The 20,844-nt window shown below is 46.2% G+C and overlaps 1 protein-coding gene across 2 annotated transcripts in view; it reads left to right on the forward strand.

Annotated features, from left to right (window-relative positions):
• The window catches only part of pde8b (phosphodiesterase 8B), a 359,526-nt gene that overhangs the window by 294,495 nt on the left and 44,187 nt on the right, over nucleotides 1-20,844 (forward strand). For both annotated transcript variants that reach the window (XM_041186070.1, XM_041186069.1), the window contains exons 14-15: nucleotides 8,831-8,995; nucleotides 13,809-13,854. In XM_041186070.1, coding sequence (XP_041042004.1) covers nucleotides 8,831-8,995; nucleotides 13,809-13,854 — 211 coding nt within the window. The remainder of the gene's footprint in view (nucleotides 1-8,830; nucleotides 8,996-13,808; nucleotides 13,855-20,844) is intronic.

Raw genomic sequence — 20,844 nt, forward strand, 5'->3', positions numbered from 1 at the left:
TGGGGGTGGGATCAGACGCCAGTGGAAGCTGAAATAAGGCTTCATAGTGGGGGTATCGGAGACCAGGGTGAAGGAGGGAGTACAAGGAAAATCATGTTTGACTAACTTGATTATGTTCTTTGATGAAGTGACAGAGGGGTTTGATAAGGGTAGTATGGTTGAAGTAGACATGAAATTTCAAAAGGCCTTCAATAAGGTACCACATAATAAACTTGTAAGGAATTAAAGGGACAATGGTGGAGTGGATAGAAAATTGGCTAAGGGACAGATTTTATAGTTTTTTAAAAAAAAAGAAAACAAGCAGTAGCGGTGTATGTGTTTTTCAAACTGGCCGGAAGTATACAGTGGTGTCCCCAAGAGTTGGTATTCAGACGCTGCCCTTCATGATATATATTACTAACCTGGACTTGGGTATATAGGGTATAATTTCAAAGTTTGCAGGTGGCTCCTCTTTACCTATTCTATCCTCTCCAATTCCTTTCAAGGGGTGAGGGACCTCAGTTATTTGGAAAGGCTGGGGTTCTTCTCCTTACAGCAGAGAAGATTAAGGGCAGAATTTTCCCCCCGTTGGGGGGGATGTTGAAGAACGGGCACACAGAGTCACGCCTCCGATCAGCGCCCCCAGTTGGGGGCGTGCCACCATTTTATGTGGGCAAGCCAATTAAGGCCTGTCCAGCGTAATGTCCGCATGGAAGCTCTATGCACTCCCTGTGTGGGCGGGGGGATTCCCTAAACCCGAGCGTGCACTCTTTGGCACATGCGCATGGAAGAGTGCACTCATCTCCCTGAGGCTAAGTGCTGCTTCCGGGAGATAGGCTCTCCTGTAAAAAATATTAAAAATAGAAAAAGAAAATTCCTGACATGTCCGGTCATGTGACACTGTCATATGAGTTAGGACACGTCCATAACTTTTAAAAACACTTTAATTAAATTTTTAAAAAGCTACATGAAACCTCATCCTGCCTGTGGATAAGGTTTCGTGCTTTTTCTAAAGCCCGCCAGGGCTTCTAGCCTGCCCGCCAACCTTAAGGTTGGGCGGGCAGGTCCATTACTTAAATGACTCTGTCAAGGGTCTCAGTTGGCCATTGACAGATCGGCGGGCACACAGCTGATTTTGCTGAGCTCCCACCTACCTGAAAATTTAAATGAGGTGCGGTGATGTCAAGAGTTCCGCCTGACATCACCGCGCGTCATTTTATGCATCGGTGAGTGGGCCCTGCCCCCCTGCTCACCGACAGGAAAATCCTGGCCTAAGAGACAACTTGATGAAGGCGTTCGAAATCATATCTGATTTTGATACAGTAAAAATGGAGACAATTCTGTGACAGAAGGGTCAGTAACCAAAGGATACAGATTTAAGGTGATGGTCAGAAGAACCAGAAATGATAAGACTTTTTTTGAGAGTAAATTGGTATGATCTAGAATGCACTGTTTGAATGGCTGGTGGAAGGAAATTCAATAGTAACATTCTAAATGACATTGGATATATACATGAAAGGAAAAGAATTCTGAACCATGAGGAAAGAGTAGCAAAGTGTGATTAATTGGATAGCACTACCAAAGAGCTGGCACAAGCATGATGGTCTGCAAGGCCTCTCACTAAGCTGTTTCATTTATGATACTAAGTACCTTGCTGAATAGGGACTTTAACAAGGTATAAGAGGACTGCTGGGATCCATAGAGATGCACCTCAGCATTTGTTAGCACCTCCCAAGGGAAAAGCTAAAATACTAGGGCCGGGATTTTCTGAGCCTGCTGGTGTCGAGCGTGTTTGGTGGCGTGAGCGGACAGTTTGGCTAGAAGGCCAAAAATCAGTTAAACAACGTCATGAAACAGGTTTGCAATTGTCCACTCCACCTGCCGCTGGCAGGCTGCATTTCCCGCCATCGGATGTCGAGAACTTCATTGTGATACATCTACATATCATTATAAGACCAACCGGCCAGAATCATTCCCCGCCAAACCCTGCTGGATCATCCACCCACATCAGCATGATTGCACACCACAACAGCATATAAAATGTGTGCATTGGAGGGCTGCACTTTGAGGGGAACTCAGAGGTGAGTACACAGTAACATTGCGGAGTGCTCGCCCGAGTCGCCTGTTGGACTTCAAGGTTGAGGCGCATTGTTGGTGGGAGGTGGGGGGAATGGTGCAAGGGCTGCCCTGCGGTTGAACGTAGTGCACAAGCACATGCAGGGTGGGGGGGGGTGGGGGTTGGGTGAGGGAAGCGGCCACGCATTAGGGAAACCTTGTATAAAGTGACCATTCCACTGCAGCTGAGACAGTTTGGGCGTAGCCACATCGATATGATTGGAGTCGAGCTTGTAGTTTCTCTGCCCACTCGAGCAACGTAGAAGCATCAAAGTGCCACCAAGTGCTCCACAGCTTTTCACCCCTCAGACACAGACTGCAAAGTAATGAGTGTTTTAGTGGACTGCAGAACAGTTGGATGACTGGGCACGTTCTCCTTGCTAAAGCTGGCCGTGGAGCAGTCACTGGTGGAGGTGTTCACAGCCCCTTGTAATGTCATCATCCTGCTTTGGACCAGTCTCCCTCATGGTTCAAGCTAATAGTGCAGTCTGTTAGGAGAATGCCTACGCCTGAGCTGAGAGGGCAGCATGCAGTCCAATGGGCAAAGCTGCCGCCAATCGGTAAGGTGGAGTGGGGTGGAGGTGGGTGGGATTTCGGGCAGCTGTGCAGCGCACTAAACTCTGACCATCCAAGTGGTGGCCAGCACTCTCTGGGATGTGTTAAGGGGCATTCAGACTTAATCAAGACAGGTTCTTAGTACACCCAGGCTAACCCACACATCTGTCTCTTTCATCCTGCAGGAGGAGTACATCAGGATCATGGAGCCTGGTGACACAGCTGTATGACTCGTGGCGTACAGAGAGCGAAGTCAACAGAGAAGAGAATGACTGAGGCACCTGGCTGGGCAGAGGGAGGAGCAGCACCCTCTGGAAGAAGGGGCGGCTGCAGCTCATGCACACACTGCCAAAGAGCCACAGCGAGCTGTCATTGGTCAGTGCCTAGCTAGACCCAGGGTCAATAGACACAGTCTTTCATTCCTGCAGATGACCAAATTCCAGTGTCGCTGAAGACTGCACATATCTAGCGAACTGGTTGTTCATATCTGCCAACTACTGCAAGATTTGGCGCCACAGGGACATGGACAGCATCCACTACCAGTGGCTGTGAAAGTTACAGCAGTGCTCAATTTTTACGCCAATGGCTCCTTTCAGGGCTCCACAGGTGACCCCTGTGGGACATCACAAGCCTCCCCCAACAAATGCATCCATGAGGTCACGGATGCCATCTTTGCGAGGGCACACAACTTTGTACATTTTGCCCGGTATTAGGACAGCCAGGATGCAAGAGCGATTGGATTTGCCCAGATCTGGGGTTTCCCACAGGTGCAGGGTGCCATCGACTGCACTGACGTGGCATTCAGATTTCCATCACAACACGTGGTCAACAATGTCAACTGCAAGGGATTCCATTCGCCGAATGTGCAGCTGGTGTGCGACCATCACAAACGCATCCTGCAGGACTGCGCAAGGTTTCCAGGGAGTGTGCACGACTCCTACATTCGCATTTTGTCACATGTCCCTGAAGTCTTCCAGGGCCCATAGAAGCTGCAGGGATGGGTCCTCGGGGTCAAGGGCCACCCACAGAGCACGTGGCTGATGACACCCATGCGGCAGCCTCAGACTGCAGCAAAGTGAAGGTATAACGGGGCTCATGCTGCAACTCGCAATTTGGTGGAGCAAACCATCAGGATACTGAAAATGAGGTTCCCGTGCCTGGACCGGATTGGTGGAGCCCTGCAATACAGTCCAACAAGGGCGTCACGCATCGTCATCGTCTGCCGTGCCCTTCACAGCCTGGTGCTGCAATGGGGAGAAGAGCTGGCTGAGGAGGAGCTGGAGGTCTCCTCCGATGAGGAGGATGCTAACGATGATGAGGGTGAGGAGGTCCTCAAAGGCAATGATGATGGGGTGAGACCCTCGCACTGGCCAGATGAGGCAGGTGCACACGGGAAGCCCTCATTGCTGCTAGATTTGTGGAGGATGATGACGACATGCAGTGAGGAGACACTATGGATCGTCACATTGCATCTATGAACATTTGACTCCAGTCTGGCTTTTGGCAATGCACATACCCTCTGTGATAATGCTCCTGTCATGGAGACACAGCGGAAGCCCTAATAATAGCTCAGTTGTAGGAGGATGATGATGACATGCAGTGAGGACACTCCATAGATCTTCACATAGCCTATGTGAATGTCTGACTCCTTTCTGGCTGAGGGCAGCTTGTGAGCAGGGTCATATTATAGAGACGCAGCCATGAAATTTTAAAAGCATCTGATCCTTTGTCCACCTTCAGCACTTGAGTCCTTCAGGAGCACAGCGTCACTGGTCACAGATGCTGAAGAGTTGGGGGCCAGCCCCACCTTAAAGGCGCTGAGAGCTGAGAGAGAGAATGACAGAACTCTCTGGTGCCTGCCCACAACATTCTGGCTGCCATGACATGCACCGTCGAGGTGCAGGCGTCTGTAACGTGTCCAGGGAATGTGAGGCCGGACCATCATTTTGGTCTGAAGGTTGCACAAAGCACAGGGAAGAGGCTCTGCACTGAGACACCTGCCTTTATCTTGTACAGAAAGATCTCAGATCTGAGTGACAAGAACACTGCTCATCAGAACAAGGAGCCATAGGCAGGGAGACATTCTTGGGAGTTTATTGACAGTAGCGAACATTATGTACAAGTGATTAACACCCATGCCCAGGCTGTACAACTAATTCTTCTTAACATTCCTAACCCTGCCGCTGCATCTTGGTGCACCCTGGCCATCCATAGCAGAGATGGAGGCAGCCTGCTGACTGCTGTGCCCTGTCTATGATGACCTTGGTAGATGTCCTCTGGTGAGCCGAGACCTGTAGGGCTCTGGCCTGCTTTCGAGGTCCTGCTGTGCGGCAGTGGCACCCTCTTCAGCCTGCGGATCTGGAGCTGCTGAGGTCACAGGAAGAGGGGATTTGGATGGGCTGGACACTCCCAGAGCCACCTGGATGGATGGCCCCAGGGGGTACACCTGCTGATGCTCCTTCCTATGGGTGCCCATGGGCCCCCGGCTGACTCTTTGAGGAGAAGGGCTAGCTGGAGTGAGATTGATCTGCCCTGCATCCTCTCATGTACACACTGTTGGAGGCCAACTATGGCGTCAGCAATGGAGTTGAGCCTGCGCAGCGGTGCAGGAGCGAAGTCCTGGACCAAGGTCTCCATGACGGTTGCCATCCTACCAGTGTTGACCTTGGCATGTTGGTGCTATCACCTCAGCCTGAGGGCAGATGGACTCCTCCATCGTGCTTTGCGATCTGAGGAGTGCAGTGGACATCCCTTCCTGATGTTCTCGAGCTTGCCTTTGCAGCTCCAGCAACTGTGACATGATCGAATCCAGAGGCTCGTCATCTGACTCGGACTCAGCAAATTTCTGGCCTCCAGCAGTCCTCCAAGTGCCGGACACCTGGGAACTCCCTGCAGCCGCTTGCTGTAGACAGATAGTGAGATGCGCTCACCTGATTGTGGTCCTGATGTTACTGTAAAGCTAGGTCTCACCCAGGTGTGTGTCTATGCGCTGGTGGAGGGTGTGGGTGAGCGCTGTGATGGGACTTCAAGGAGATTTCTTTGGGGGCTTGATTGGAGGCCCTGGGTCGTGGACTCCATCGACTGTTTCCCAGGTGTGCCTACAGAAGCAAGGGGAGATAATTTGTGCATGACAGTGAGCTGTGAAACAGGACACATCACTCACAGCATGATAGTCTGATGGATATTACACTGCTGGATCCTCACTTGGTAGAGCACCGCCAACCCCACCGTCAGCACAGGAATAGTCCAGATCATTGTCAGCCAGCTGGATGGCTCTGTTTTCAAATTCCGTGAGGACCTTGATTTCAGGCATTCCCCCACCAGTCTGCGACCTCTCCCATTTCTTGTGTGCCAGCTTGTCCTGCATGAATAGAGATGAAGAGAGTGTAAGCAGAACACCTGCCAGGCCAAATGATAAGTATGCGTGGCATGTGTGGGTGATGAAGTGGGCCCATGGACAGGCCATGAAGGTGTGTGTGAGAGAGTGAAAGGTGATGTCCCTTGAACCGGCAGCGAGTGAGAGCCCTGTGGATTTGTGATGAGTTTGTAAGCGCGTGAGTTGAGAGTGATGAGTGGAGTTACTTCCCCTGGCGGAACAGAGGAGATCATTCATCCTCTTGCAGTACTGGGTGGCTGTCCTCTTTTGAAGGGCGTTGGCACTGACCATCGTTGCCACCAGCTCCCAATCCAGCAATCAGAGCGGGAGCAGAGGACATCATGGCGAGCCTCCACTGCATCCAAAAGACACTTGGGGGATGTACCATGGAATCTGGAGGGCAGCAGCCTTTTTACCTATCAGGACTATATATTCTTTGCAGCAGTTGTGGGCTGGAAGCACTGAGAGATACGCATGTGGCTGGACTTTAGATATGACGCCCAGTGTGATGAAGCGGCAAGATGATGGCGTGGCGGGCGATTAAAAGTCCACCTGCCGTGGAAAATGGCGTGTTTCCCAGGAATGCATAATTAACACAGCACGTTTGGGACGATACAGCATAAAAAGTCGCCATTGCAGCCGATGGGTAAAACATCATTTAACCCGCCCGCTACTGCACTTTGTGCAAATCAGGGATGATTCTACCCTTGGGGTCAGATTTTCATCTCGGAGGCCGGAATCAGTTTTCAGGAGATTTCCCGGCATCATGACCCTACCCCCTGACCAATAGTGCCAGCTGGTGCTATTTTCATGGCAGGGAGTCAGGGACAGGCTGGAGTCAAGCCTGCAGCCTCAAGCAGCAGGCCCAAGGTGGAGACAGAAATAGGCCATTGCCAACTTGGCTAAGTTAAAAGGCCTGCTTCTGTTCACCGAGATATCAGCTCAGTTCTGGAGATGAGTGTAAAGCACCCTAACCCTCAATCCCTTAACCCCCACATCCCCCATAACCTGCTCATTCCCCCAAACCCACATACCACTGCTGTGTCCGCCTCACATATCATCATAACCCCTCCCCCCCAACCTACTCATCCAGTATCTATTATCAAATGAACTCATGAGCCCCAATAATAACATTTGGAAGCCTTTGAAAGCTCAGAATTCTGAAAAAATAAACAAACGTCACTTGATATCTATTTAAAAAACTTAATCCTCTTAACAGTTTGTAAATCTGTCAAAATAACCAAGCTCGCATTCCCCTTGTGAACTCATCAGTATATTTGGAAGTCAGCCAAACATTCATAATGAGATTGCATTGAATGACTACATAAGCAGCTCTGCTGAACTGAATCTATTTGTGGGTTTGGAACTCAGCCAAGCATTCATAATGAGATTCCATTGAACAACCGTGTCAAAAACCTTCCTAAGTGAAATATATTAAAGCCTTTGAACATAGTCAGCAACACAGCCATCTATCAAGGCTATGAAACAGCTAAGAGATGACTTGGATGAGCTGAATTTCAAAGATAATGAAAGACCAGCCAGCTGTCAAACCTTTGAAACAGGGCAGCTGAGCTGAACATGGAGGGGGAAAAAAATCAAAGCTTTTGGCACTTTTTTTTTACTCATTCCTGGGATGTAGGTATTGCTGGCTAGGCCAGCATTTATTGACCATCCCTAATTGCCCTTGTTCAGGGGGCATTTACAAGTCAACCACATTGCTGCAGGTCTGGAGTCACATGTAGGCCAACACAGGTAAGGACAGCAGATTTTCTTTCCTAAAGGACATTAGTGAACCAGATGGGTTTTTACAACAATCGTCAATGGTTTCATGGTCATCATCAGACTTTTAACTCCAGATTTTTGTTGGATTCAAATTTCACCATCTGCTGTGGGATTCAAACCCAGGTTCCAAGAGGATTATCCTGGGTCTCTGGAACCCTAGCCCAGCGATAATACCACTATGCTACCACCTCTCCCAATGCCACTACCTCCCCCTTCACACCGTTATCTCTTGGTTTCATTATTGCACAATGCAGAATAGTACTTTATCCAGGATAATGTGCTATAATGCATCAGTAAACTTTACCCACATTCACAATGTTGTTCATTGCCTCAACAGCTTGCCAGATGTCAGAAGTGACAATCTGGAAGCCACATTATTTAATGGTTACTTACCTTTACAAATGAAAATCCTATCATCACTCATTACATTAAATATATATATAACTTATAATAAAGCATTTTGTTATAACATAAAGTTGAAAACACCATTTGAACTTACCTTTCAAATGGATCCTGAGTCCAAATCATGGTTCCCCATGATTCAAGACACCTCTGTACTGCCATTTTTAAATCCCGTCTGATGCACTTTATCACCTTGTTGAGATGAGAAAATCAGCCCTTGGAGTAGGGTGGGAGTTGGGGGAGGTTGAGGGATTGGGGTTGTTTAACAACCTAACTTCCAGTGCATAGGAACTTTTAACTTTTGTAATCTGTCTAAAGTCCCAACACCCGCTGGGCAGATGCAAACATGACTGAAAAAGCAGAGAATTGGAACAGAATAATTAGAATTTATTAAGATAATAGCACTGCAAATGGTTAAGGTAATATAGTTGCTATCTGGTGAGATAGAGTTTTAGCATTAGGGATTAGAATGGATCAATTTTGGGTTAAAATTCTCTGCAATGTTTGTTCATGGTTCAAAGGATAACAGCTTTTGTGTACATGCACATTATTGATTCTAGATTTAAAACTCAGAGGCTTCCTGGAAAGGTAATTATTTTTCCTCCTTTTCCATTTTCAAAGGTCATCAATATAATCAACACTGCCCAAGAGAACAGTCCAGTAAGAGTTGCTGAAGCTTTGGACAGGGTTCTGGAAATATTAAGAACAACTGAGCTCTACTCACCACAGCTCGGCACCAAAGATGATGATCCCCATGCCAATAATCTTGTTGGAGGTCTCATGACTGTGAGTTAGTAAGGAACACCTTTCAAACTTGTACATTTTATTCAGTATTGTATTGGTCGCAGAAATATTCACTTTAGAATCAGACCATTATATATATCACTGGGTCAAAATCCTGGAACTCATATACACACGTAAGAAATAGGAGCAGAAGTAGGCCAAATGGCCCCTCAAGCCTGCTCTGCTATCCAATAAGATCATGGCTGACCAGTTTGTGTTTCAAATTCTACATTCCTATCTATCTCTGACTACCTTTCCCTCCCTAATAGCACAGTGAGTGTACCTACACCACATGGACTGCAGCGGTTCAAGAAGGTAGCTCACCACCATCTTCTCAAAGGTAATTAGGGATGGGCAAATAAATACCAGCCCAACCAGCGATTCCCACACCCTTGAATGAACGAAAAAAAACTACAACATTTGATTAAACCACAATGTAGTAGTTTCTCTAACCTTGGATTAGAAAGAAGGAAATATCAGTCAGGAGTTCTTATACCTGGTTGTTCTTCATTTAGACTTTTTTATTACAAACTTACAAAAAAATGACAGTCAAGGAAAAAACAGTTGGACCATCAAGCCTCCCACGCTGAAGATGCCTGCAGCATTAAGATTAGTCCCTTCATAGCACCCTCCAGTATGTTATCTCCAGGGAGAGGCAAAAATTCAGGAAAACTCAGGGCCAATGAGGGAATGAAAATTCCTCTGATCCATTCAGGCAATCAAAACCAGTCCCAGATATCACATTATTTATATGTGGGCATTCAGTGCAACCAGGATTAACTATAGCTGTGATGCCCCACAGTTGAATATTTCCACCAACACTGATCATCAGGCCTCACACATGAAGAACCAGCATTTGAGTGGAACTGTAACAAGCATTAGTCACTAGCCCTAGGAGAGCAGAGGAGAAACTGGGAAGGGTGAGGGAAGATGGCAAGACTACACACATCTTTATGTTTTCCTTAAACGCACGGGGTAATTTTGCAACAACGCATTTTCAGTGCAGAGGAGTATATTGGAAATACGTCAAGGTTGCTTGCCAGTAGAGTCAGAGAATTAACTGTTTAAAGCCACATGTAATTAAATTTGTCTAGAATGACTGCTTGTGGCTGATTTTAGGTGGTTCCATTATGCAGGTTCCCCTGTGAATCACTGTTGCAACAGTGTAAGTTGGTCTTTATAGCCAAGTGGCCATTCATACCTCTGGCCAGGATCTTCTGCCCCTGCAAGAGGCGAGGAAGGATGTGGCTGGACCTGAAAATTTGGTGCATCAGTACCGATACCCAAAGCCTTCCCACCTCCACCGGAAGTAAGTTCTGGGCAGGAAGGCCGATGGTGGACCTTCCCACCCCTCCTCCTCTTGAGTTTCCAAAGTGTCCAATTAACAACCACTTAAGGGCATCTTCCCAGCTCTACTTCAATCTTCCCAGCTCCAAGCTGGCCTGCTGACATGTGGCCTGCACAACTGGTAAAACTGTGCGGGCTGCATGTCACTTGAAGGGAGTGTCCCTCAATCTGCGCTAATCTGTGCATTATCAAGGGCAAGGACATGAGGCAGGGGGGGTGTCCACCAACACCACTCTACCCTTGCTGCCAATCCCCTTGGCCCTGTTCTTCCCACAGCCCCCACTCTGCAATATCCTCCTAACAGCATTTATCTTCCTCCTCACAGTCAGCGCAGGTGTCTCACGGCCTTTTCAGGTGGCAAGTGAGACACCCACCAAGAACGGGAGATTTTATTAGTTTAGGTTGCAGCCTAACAAACTCTGTGTAAGGCTCATCCCTCACTGTAATGTAGACCCCGGCTTTATGATGGGACAGGATCATTACGCACAAGTGGCCTGGGCAACTAACAAGCTCATGTCACAGATGGAAAGATTTTAACTTTTGGGCATCATTTCCACATCCAGGCACTGACACCTGGCCAAAACCAAGAAAATCACTGCTTGGTCAACAAACGAGAATGATTCCCAACAGTCAAGTAGGTAAAGGTGGGAGCACAATCACAGGAAGAGGCACAGGTTAAGGGAGTCCCAAGGTTTCTTTGCACATGCTCTCTTGGCCACAAGGAAACTTATGATGTATTTTAAAAACTACTTTGCTGACCCGCTTCTGGCCCATGATCTAGCTTCTGGCGAGTTTGTCCTGTTGGGTGAGCCGTCAGTGCTCCCCTTTTTTAAACTCATTCAGGGATATGAGCATTTCTGGCAGAGCCAACATTTATTGCCCATTCCCAATTGCCCTCGAGAAAATGATGGTGAGCTGTCTTCTTATGTCACTGAAGTCCATGTGGTGCAGCTACACCCTCAGTGCTTTTAGGAAAGGACACCCAGGATTTTGACCCAGCGACAGTGAAGGAACGGCGATATAAGTTAAGATGGTCTGTGGTTTGCAGGGAACTTGCATATTGTGGTGTTCCCATGTGCCTGCTGTCCTTGTTCTTCTGGGTGCTAGAGTTTGCTGTTTTGGGAGGTGCTATTGGAGGAGCCTGTTCAGGTTTCCAGTAAAAATAGCAGCTAGAGCCCTGATGCCCCTGGAGCCTGACCTGTATATTTAAAAAGGAATTTGCCACCTTGGGGCGGACATCCTTGCTTCCTGCAATTTTAACTTGTAGGCTTATGAAGACTGAAGACTTGTGCTCCAGAACTATCCGCGCCCCTAGCCAAGCTCTTCCAGTACAGCAACAACACTGACATCTACCCAGCATTGTGGAAAATTGCCCAGGTATGTCTGTACACAAAAAGCAGGACAATTCCAACCCAGCCATCAGCCTACTCATGATGATCAGCAAAGTGATGGAAAATGTCACTGACGGTGCTAACAAGTGGCACTTACTCAGCAATAACCTGCTACTGATGCTCAGTTTGGGTTCCACCATGATCACTCAGATCCTGACCTCATTACAGCCTTGGTCCAAATATGGACAAAATACCTGAACTCAAGAAGTGAGCTGAGAGTGACTGCCCTTGACATCAAGGCAGCATTTGACCAAGTTTGACATCAAGGAGCCCTAGCAAAACTGAAGACAATAAGAATAAGAGGGAAAACGCTCCACCGGTTGGAGTCATACCTAGCGCAAAGGAAGATGGTTGTGGTTGTTGGAGATCAATCGTCTCAGTCCCAGGACATCATTGCAAGAGTTCCTCAGGGTAATGTCCTCGGCCTAACCATCTTCAGTTGCTTCATCAATGACCTTCCTTCCATCAGAAGTGGGGATGTTCGCTACTGATTACACATTTACAACTCCTCAGACATGGAAGCAGTCCGTCCCCATATGCAACAAGACCTGGACAACATTCAGGCTTGGGCTGATATGTGGCAAGTTACATTCGTGCCACACAAGTGCCAGGCAATAACCAACGCCAACAAGAAAGAATCCAACCATCATCCCTTGACTCGCAGAATCCCCTCTATCAACATCCTGGGGATTACCATTGACCAGGAACTGAACTGGACTAGTCATATAAATACTCTGGCTACAAGAACAGGTCAGAGGCTGGAATTTTGCAATCAGTAACTCACCTCCTGACTCCCCAAAGCCAGTCCACCATCTACAAGGCACAAGGCAGGAGTGTAATGGAATACTCTCCACTTGCTTGGATGAATGTAGCTCCAACAACACTTCAGAAGCTCGACATCATCCAAGACAAAGCAGCCTGCTTGACTGGCCCCTCATCTGCCACCTCCAACACCCGCTTGCTCCACCACCGATGTGCAGTGACAGCAGTGTGTACCATCTACAAGATGCACTGCAGCAACTCAGCAAGGCTCCTTCGATAGCACCTTCCAAACCAACGACCTCTACTTTCTAGAAGGACAAGGGCAGCAGATACATAGGAACACCACTATCTGGAAGATCCCCCCCAAGCCACAGACCATCCTGATTTGGAACTAAATTGCCGTTCCTTCACTGTCGCTGAGTCAAAAACCTGGAACTCCCTTCCTAACAGCACTGTGGGTGTAACTACTGCACATGAACTGCAGCGGTTCAAGAAGGCAGCTCACCACCACCTTCTCGAGGGTAATTAGGGTTGTGCAATGAAGGCTGGTCTAGCCAGCAATGTCCACGTCAAGTGAAGGAATAAAAAAAAAGGCACCCAGGACAGGATTGGAGTTAGTAGTTTGCCTTGGTAAAGTTGCCTTATCAACAATACTGCAGAGTATTCAGACAGAGAAGAGGTGTGTGCTTCATATGCCTGCTGCACTTACATTGCAGCAGCACTTCACAGCTATGTCTGTGATGCTCCCAAATTTCACAGGAATCCCAGCAGTTGAGCCCACGATAGGCCTAGCTTAGAGCAGATGTAGGCTCAGTTCTGGGCCAAGTGTAGGCTCCAACACCATGGCCTAGAATGCTAATCCAGCCCAGAGAAATAAATCATGATTCCAAAGTGGGACTACTGTCTTGCGGAAGGATTCAGAAAGATTAAGCTTATCTTTATCCTGGCCAATATGGCCTCAGGCTCTCCCCCTTGGAGTAGGGTTGATTTGGCGTAGGGTCAATGTTAGGTTAGAGCAGCAGACTTGTTCACTTTGGTGTCAAAATGGTCCATGGGCTGCTTTCCCTCAAATAACTAAAATTTTAGTAATTTTAATCCTGAAATATAAACTCTTCAATACTTTCAAATTTATTCTTTCAAACAGTTGCCCCTCAAATTTATTTCTGTTAAACTTGACATTATTTTAAGGCTTGTCAATCATAATAATGAAAATTGATTTTGTTTTTATAAATAATTAACTGTTGGAGTATTTTGATGTTGTGTATTAAGTATTATTCATTCATACACAAAGTAAGGCTGTTTATTTGATGTTTCAGGATGGATTAAGAAGAATGTCTGGCAATGAATACATTTTCTCTAAAAGTAAGTCTGACTTCCATTTGCTTCTTATGGTTTGCCACCATCATCGGAAGGTTAAAGTACATCAGTTACAGAATTATGATGACTTGTCTTTGGTTTATTTTCTGCCTAACTTGCTATCCATGCAGTGCAACATCAGCATAATGTATTAAAATATTTCTACAAAATAAACATGTTAATTTGTTTATCGATTGGTAGCTCATTCATCCTCTGAGAGAGCTGCTCTGACCCTTCCTGTTATTTCATCTGATCTGAAGTTCCTGGTCTGCAAATCTTGGTTTACTCCTTCTCCTATTTCACACAGAAATTGTGCACTCCATGGGCAGAAATTGTAGGTTGGCATGGGGGCGCACGCCCAACCCAATTGGACGTGAAATTGCGCAAGATGACGTAGGGCGAGCATCCCAATGTCATCCCATGCTCACACAATATTTCAGTTAGTGGACGTGCTTCCAATTTTTCATGGCCTATCCAACCTTCTGGTTGGCAGACGGGTGAATCGGCCAGGAGGACTTTACATTTTTCATGAAACCTCATCCAAGGGCGGGCTGAGGCTTCCGTTATTAAAATCTATGGACAGCATTTTTATCATGTACATGTTCAGGTGACTGACTGTGATGCTTGGACACTTTTTCCCTGATTTTACAAACTATATTTATTGGTTTTAAAGTCTTCAGCTGTCTGCCTTCAGGAAGCTCTCATTCCGCACTCTCCCACGCCCACACTAACGCCGGCGCCCACCATCCTCCCGCACCCACCCCGGCAAAGCTGAGCATTTCAGCATGTGCTTCACACTGGCTGACTGTTAATTGGCCAGCCAGCGTGAAATCGTGGTCGGGGGCCGATCGTGGGTGCCGGTCTGTTTCCCAGCCAATCCCAGGCCCACCGATCACGCCTGCCCACCGACCTAAAAATCCTGCCCCATCTCTGGGATGGCCTGCAGTGTGCCCCTTATACCATTTTACTAACTGTTTGGCTAGTTATGCAAGATTTTTGCAGTACATTCCAAATTTCGCATGTTACCCTTAACACGCCCTCACACACTAGATTCCAGAAACTGCACAGAAAACAAGGTTGCCCAAGGCTGCACTTGAATAAAATAAGGAACAAATGTAACTTCATTTAATGCACTTGCTGTATCCTGGAAATAATTGCTTTAATAACTCCTTTAAAAAGAAGCTGGACGCATAATTTATTCAGAGTGAACTGAAGGTTTTAAGGACAAATTTAGACATAGCTGATGTGGATCGCAATGTTTGCTGTGCTGCTGGGTCCATGGAAATGTCATTTGTTGACTGAATCTGGTCAGAGTTAAATATTCATGGTTGCAAAACAGGGTGAATTGCTTGCATGTGTAGTCACTGTGGGGGGAGTTTTACACTAAGCAGGGTGGAAGAGGGAGAGGGCGGCTCTCCTGCTCCAGTCCAGTACTATGGTCCCACCGTGCACCTGAAAGCATACCTCATAAAAAAACCAGTCCCCAGATATCTCTTTTTCATTTTATTTCCTCACGGAGATTTCATCCCGCCCTGGATCGATTTTTCAGCAAAAGTGTAAAGGCCGCCCAGGCAATTGGCCTGTCCACCAACCGTAAAAGTGGATGGGCCACGAAAAGTCGCTTTCAATTGTCTCCATAATGGGCTTAATTGCCCGCTGAATTGTCGGCGGACATGCTTCCGACTGCCACAAGCACCCGCTGTTCTGAAGATTGCCTCGTGTGTGGGATGATGTCGGAATGTTCGCCCGACGTTCAACTCGCGCAATTTCACATCTGTTCAGGTCAAGCGTGCGCCCGCCTGCATGGTGTAAAATTCTGCGCTGTGCGCGTGGGTGGGTCTCCCTCTCAGAACCTTTGTTGCTAGGTAACATCACAACTTTTTTCCTACTCTTGTGTTTGTTTTACTCCCCTTCAAGAGTCATAAAAATATCATTAGAAATGCAGGGAAACAAACATGGCTTTTAAAGTGAAACTAAAACTCAACTTTTCCTTTTCTCAACAGACAAATACAGAAATACAAATAAAACTTAAACATTAAAGATATACCTTATTCATCATACACCCAAATACATATATAACTTACTTAAACTATCTCTATTTCCTAACAGTCGCACCTGGCTACATTGCCGGTAAAGGCTAACAACCTATTCCATGCAGTGGGACAATGGCTGGAGGTGAACTCCTCTGTCACAAGCATCAATGTTGGAACTTAACTCACTGAGGTGCAGCGATATCTGCAAACTGATAATTTGCAATGTCAAAGGGCTGATGATTGACCTGCTGAAGAGGAGGGGACCTCAGAGTGTTCACCTTCACATCCTTGCTCCACACCTTCCATCACCTCAGATACTTGCACTTCAGCACAGCAAACAATAGTAATACAGGAGACCCAAGCCAATGCATGCTGCAAAGTGCCAGCAGATCAGTCCAGGGGTCAGAATCTCATTTTTAGAAGACCAATGGTCCTCTCAGTAGCTACTCTGGCAGAAGCACTGCTTTGTTATGACACAGCAGTTGGTAACAGCTGAGTTATTTAAAATCCCAAAGGGAAATTTTAAACAACTGTCATAACCTATATTTTCAATTGGTATAGTTCAGATGCAACTCTGAATTCAGAAATGAAACAACAAGCCTCCAGAGATTTTTTATATAAATTACAATAAACATTTATTAATTTTAATAAGAAATTAAACACATACACATCTACAAATTACTACCATAATAACTATTAAACAAATCCCCAAATTAATCATTCCCAGATAATCTTCCCCAAGGCAACAATAACCCATAGACTTAAACAGACACCAGGCAAAGCACATTTTATCTTACAAATTCAAAATGAGGTCCCTTTCAATTTGGTTCCTTCACAGACACAGTGTAAGGCTTACAGGCTGCATAGATATTACATGCCTCTGACTTCCACACACAAAACTCTTCTGTGTATATCTAGCCTTCCCTTTGAATGTAAATTCTCATTGTATCACCAGGCCCTTTGAACTCCACCTCTTCTAACAATAAAACCCCTGTCATAGTACCAATTTTGTTAGCAATATAAACTGTGTCTCCTAGCTTGGTGCAAGATTTCACCCTCAGTCTTTGAATGGTTTATTCAATAAGATGCAAATGTAACCTCTACCTTACTATTTACACCTCAAAACTACTATACATCAAAGCACCCAGACTAGCTGGATTTAATCCAATTAAAACCCACACACGCTGCCACAGACACAGACTCTACTACAAGTTCAATTTAAAATAATTTCCAATAACATTATATACATTAATACCTTCATGACAAACTTTCATTGTATTATTCCTCTACAACAGTACTTAGATGCCTGACCGGTCTCATGAGCCCCGTCTTTAACGGGTAATTCTTGTCTCCAAGTAGCCAGCCATCCAGCTGTGTGGCACCTGGGAGTACTTGGTGATATAAGCATCATGGGTACTCCTAGGGTACCTCATACACATCTGCACGATCCTCAGGCAGTGGTCACCTACGATTTGCACATTAAGGGAGTAAAATTCCTCTTGGTTAGCAAATGCCCCTGGTTGTCCTACTGTTGCTTTGATGGACATGTGTCCCAGTTCCCCCTGCAGTTTACAGAATGCGGTGATGACCCAAAGCCTCTTGATCTCTTGGTTTGGCTGCACTCATCAATGCTGAATTTAATGAAGTTGTCCACCCTCCTGAACAATGCGTCAGTTACAGTGCAATGCAGATGATGGGCTGCTGATTGTGATATGTCGCAGAGATCTCCGACTGCCCCATGAAAGGATCCCAGGCATAGAAATTCAATGCATCTGTCATCTTCATTGCCACAGGCATCGAATGATCATCCACACAATTGAAGCTTATGTCCCCTCCAAGCATCTCACAAATAGAAACAACCCCCTCCCTGGAGAGCTGCAGCCTAAGACACTGGCACTCAGACATGTGGAGATAATTTGAGAGCTGCCAGTACATCCGCCCTTCAGGTTAAGCTTTCCTCCTTGGGCTGAGCTGCCCGCAGCCCTCTTTGTGTACTCCTGGTCTTTCAGCAGCACCATGCCACATAGTTAGTTAGCCAGCAGGTTACTGTTGCCCTCCTTTCCCTCCTTCCCAATCTGTCATCCTCGCTTGAGGAGCCACCACCTGAACTATTCCCATAGTCCATTCTCCCTGTGACTCCTCCCTGTCAGCCTGCCCTGTTAGGGTGCTTCTATGGCTGTACCCCACTTCCAAATCTCTCCCGTCAAGATGAACCCTTCAGTGGCTCCCCTTAAGAAGTGCGCTCAAAGTGAACTCAGACCAATTCCCTCACCCCTCATGTAGTTTCGAATGCAGTCTCTGACTCTACACTGTCTTCTTCACTTCAGCCCTTATACCCGCCTTCATGCTGCTAAGTCAACCCTACCCCCAGGGATCCTGTGCGACCAGCATAACATTGCTTAACAACAAAATCGCCGTCAATTGTGTAGTTAATTGCCTCAAATACTCTTTAAATGGCCTTTATAGGAAGGCGGGCAAACTTGTGACTTTGTGCCCCGCTTGTCTTTGCATTATCCCAATCTGGGCATGATGACATCAGGAATCAGACCTGATATCACAACACCTGATTTTACACTGTGGTGGAAGGTACAGTTGTCCAAATAGTGGACAGAATTTTGCCCTTGATGGGCGGGCAGGCGTCACCAGCGGGCGGGCAGCCGATCACCGCTGCTGCCAAAATGGCCCCCGCCGCCATTTTAAGTGGGCAGACCAATTAAGGCCTGCCCAGCAGGCTGTCCAACAGGAAGCGCTATGTGCTTCCTGTTGGGGGGGGGGGTGGGGGAAGGGATTCCCCAACTGTCAAAGTGCGCTTTTTCGTGCATGCACGCGAAAGAGCACACATCTCCCTGAAACTAAGTGCTGTCTCAGGGAGATCGGTGAAAGGTTTATAAAGTTTAAAAATAGAAAAATAAAAAAATTATTAACATGTCCTTCTCATGTGACAATGTCACACGAGATGGAACATGTTAATAAAAAGCACAGAAACTTTATTAAATGTTTTAAAAACAGACATGAAACCTCATCCCGCCAGTAGATGAGGTCTCATGTTTCTTCAGAAGCCCACTGGGGCTCCTGGCCTGCCCACCAGCCTTAAGGTTGGACCAGTGGGGCCTTTAATTGGGTTAACTACCCTGTCAATGGCCTCAATTGACCATTGACAGGTCGGTGGGCAGACGGCTGATTTCACTATCCGCCCGCTTTCCTGAGTATTTAAATGGGGTGGGATGATGTCAGGGAGAACCCGCATCATTTTTGTGTCAGCGAGTGGGCCCCGCCTCCTGCTCGCCACCAGAAAAATTCTGGCCAGTGAGTCTAAAATTCTGTGCTGTATTATGTAAGTGAACAGAGGCAGCCATTTGTATTTCCATTGCCTTCAGTAGGATTAAACATTGGGAGAGATGTAAAGTCAGCTGTTGAAAAGGGTTCGCCCATTTTTGCACTATTGCACAAAGTCAAATTTACCCCCTTCATTTGAGGAAAAGGATCCTGCTATCAATCCTAAAGTTACCTTCTACGAGTTTGAATCTGATTCTCAGAGTTTAATTTGTTACAATCAGTCCCAGGGCAAAGTTCCCCCCCAATTGTTATACTCCCAGGTGAGGAGAGTTGAACTGTCTCCCCTTCTTTATTCAACCCCCTCGGTTGGTCACAACAAGATTAATTTAAAAAGGATCCCTTCTCTTGTGGATAGTTTTTCCCAGTCCAAATGTATTTAAGTTTTAAAAGAAGTCAATTTAACCAGGCTTTCTTGAGTCAAATGAAGAATGAGTTTATTAGTTATTAAACGCACAAAAAGTAATAAAAATGCAACACACGTACACACAGATTAGAAATGAGAAGTGAGTCCAGGAATAGAGGTTTAAAAAAATATATACAAATCAGCCTTTGGCTTGTCCATGAGGAATAGATGGTGAAACGTTGTGGCCATTAAGTTGGATGGTTGCGGTAGCACTGACTTTGGTAGTTGAGCAGTGGGTTTGGAGATTCTTGGTTCTGCAGGTTAGTTGAAAGGAGTTGTCCTGTTTCCTTTTCTGATTTGTGACTTGCCTCCAGCAATCAGAGAGAGAGAATTTTTTTTACCTACAAGCACAAGGATGCCTGGTTAATGTTCTTCAGCTGTGACCTTCACAGCATGCCCTCACACACCAAGCTCAAACACCAAAACTAGTGCACAGAGATCAGGGTTGCAGTTGGCTTTTTAACTTCTTTTCTTGTGTGTTCCTGGAAGGGAAAAACAAACATGTCTTTCACCCACAAACTGCTTTCATTCAACTCACATCATGTCCGCAGTCTGGGATATAACTCACAGGAGATGGTAATCAGACTTCATTATCTCCACAACCACAGGAAATTACAGTTCAGTTTTTTCATTGTACCTTTTCCTTTGAAGTGTCTCTGCCTGAAGGAGGCCTTGACACCTTTTTAGGTACAACATTCCGTTCTCTGAACTAGTCGGTCAAGTATAATCCACATAGGAATTTTCCAGTAAGTGGTTACTTTACAGTCTCAGACAGCTTTTACTTGTGTGTCCTTTTTTAAAAAAAATTCATGTCTTACTTAACAGTTCAATATGTCTGTAAGTAACTCGGGACTATGATCCCTGGTCGTGATGGTTTTAAAATATTATTCCAAGTAAGCTTTCCCTGCATCTTATCAATTTTACGTATTTCTATAAGATCAGTTCTCAGACACCTCAGGGTAGAAATTCATCTCAGGTGGTGTGTCAAAATTGATGGTATCAGATTAGCCACTTGTTATACTCAGTGCCTAGCACTCAGTTCCATTGCAGTCAATGGAATTAAATAGCACATTGTGCATATAGCGGGCAACTGATCTGATTCCACCTATTTCATGGAACCGCCTAAGATGAGTTTTTACCTCCTTTCAGAGCTAAAAAGCCCAAGCTTCTCCAGTCTTTTCTCGTAACTCTGGACCATTGAACATTATGACCCTTCTCTGCATT

The sequence above is a fragment of the Carcharodon carcharias genome, chromosome 4 (assembly GCF_017639515.1).
Source record: "Carcharodon carcharias isolate sCarCar2 chromosome 4, sCarCar2.pri, whole genome shotgun sequence".
In the NCBI taxonomy this organism is placed as follows: domain Eukaryota; kingdom Metazoa; phylum Chordata; class Chondrichthyes; order Lamniformes; family Lamnidae; genus Carcharodon; species Carcharodon carcharias.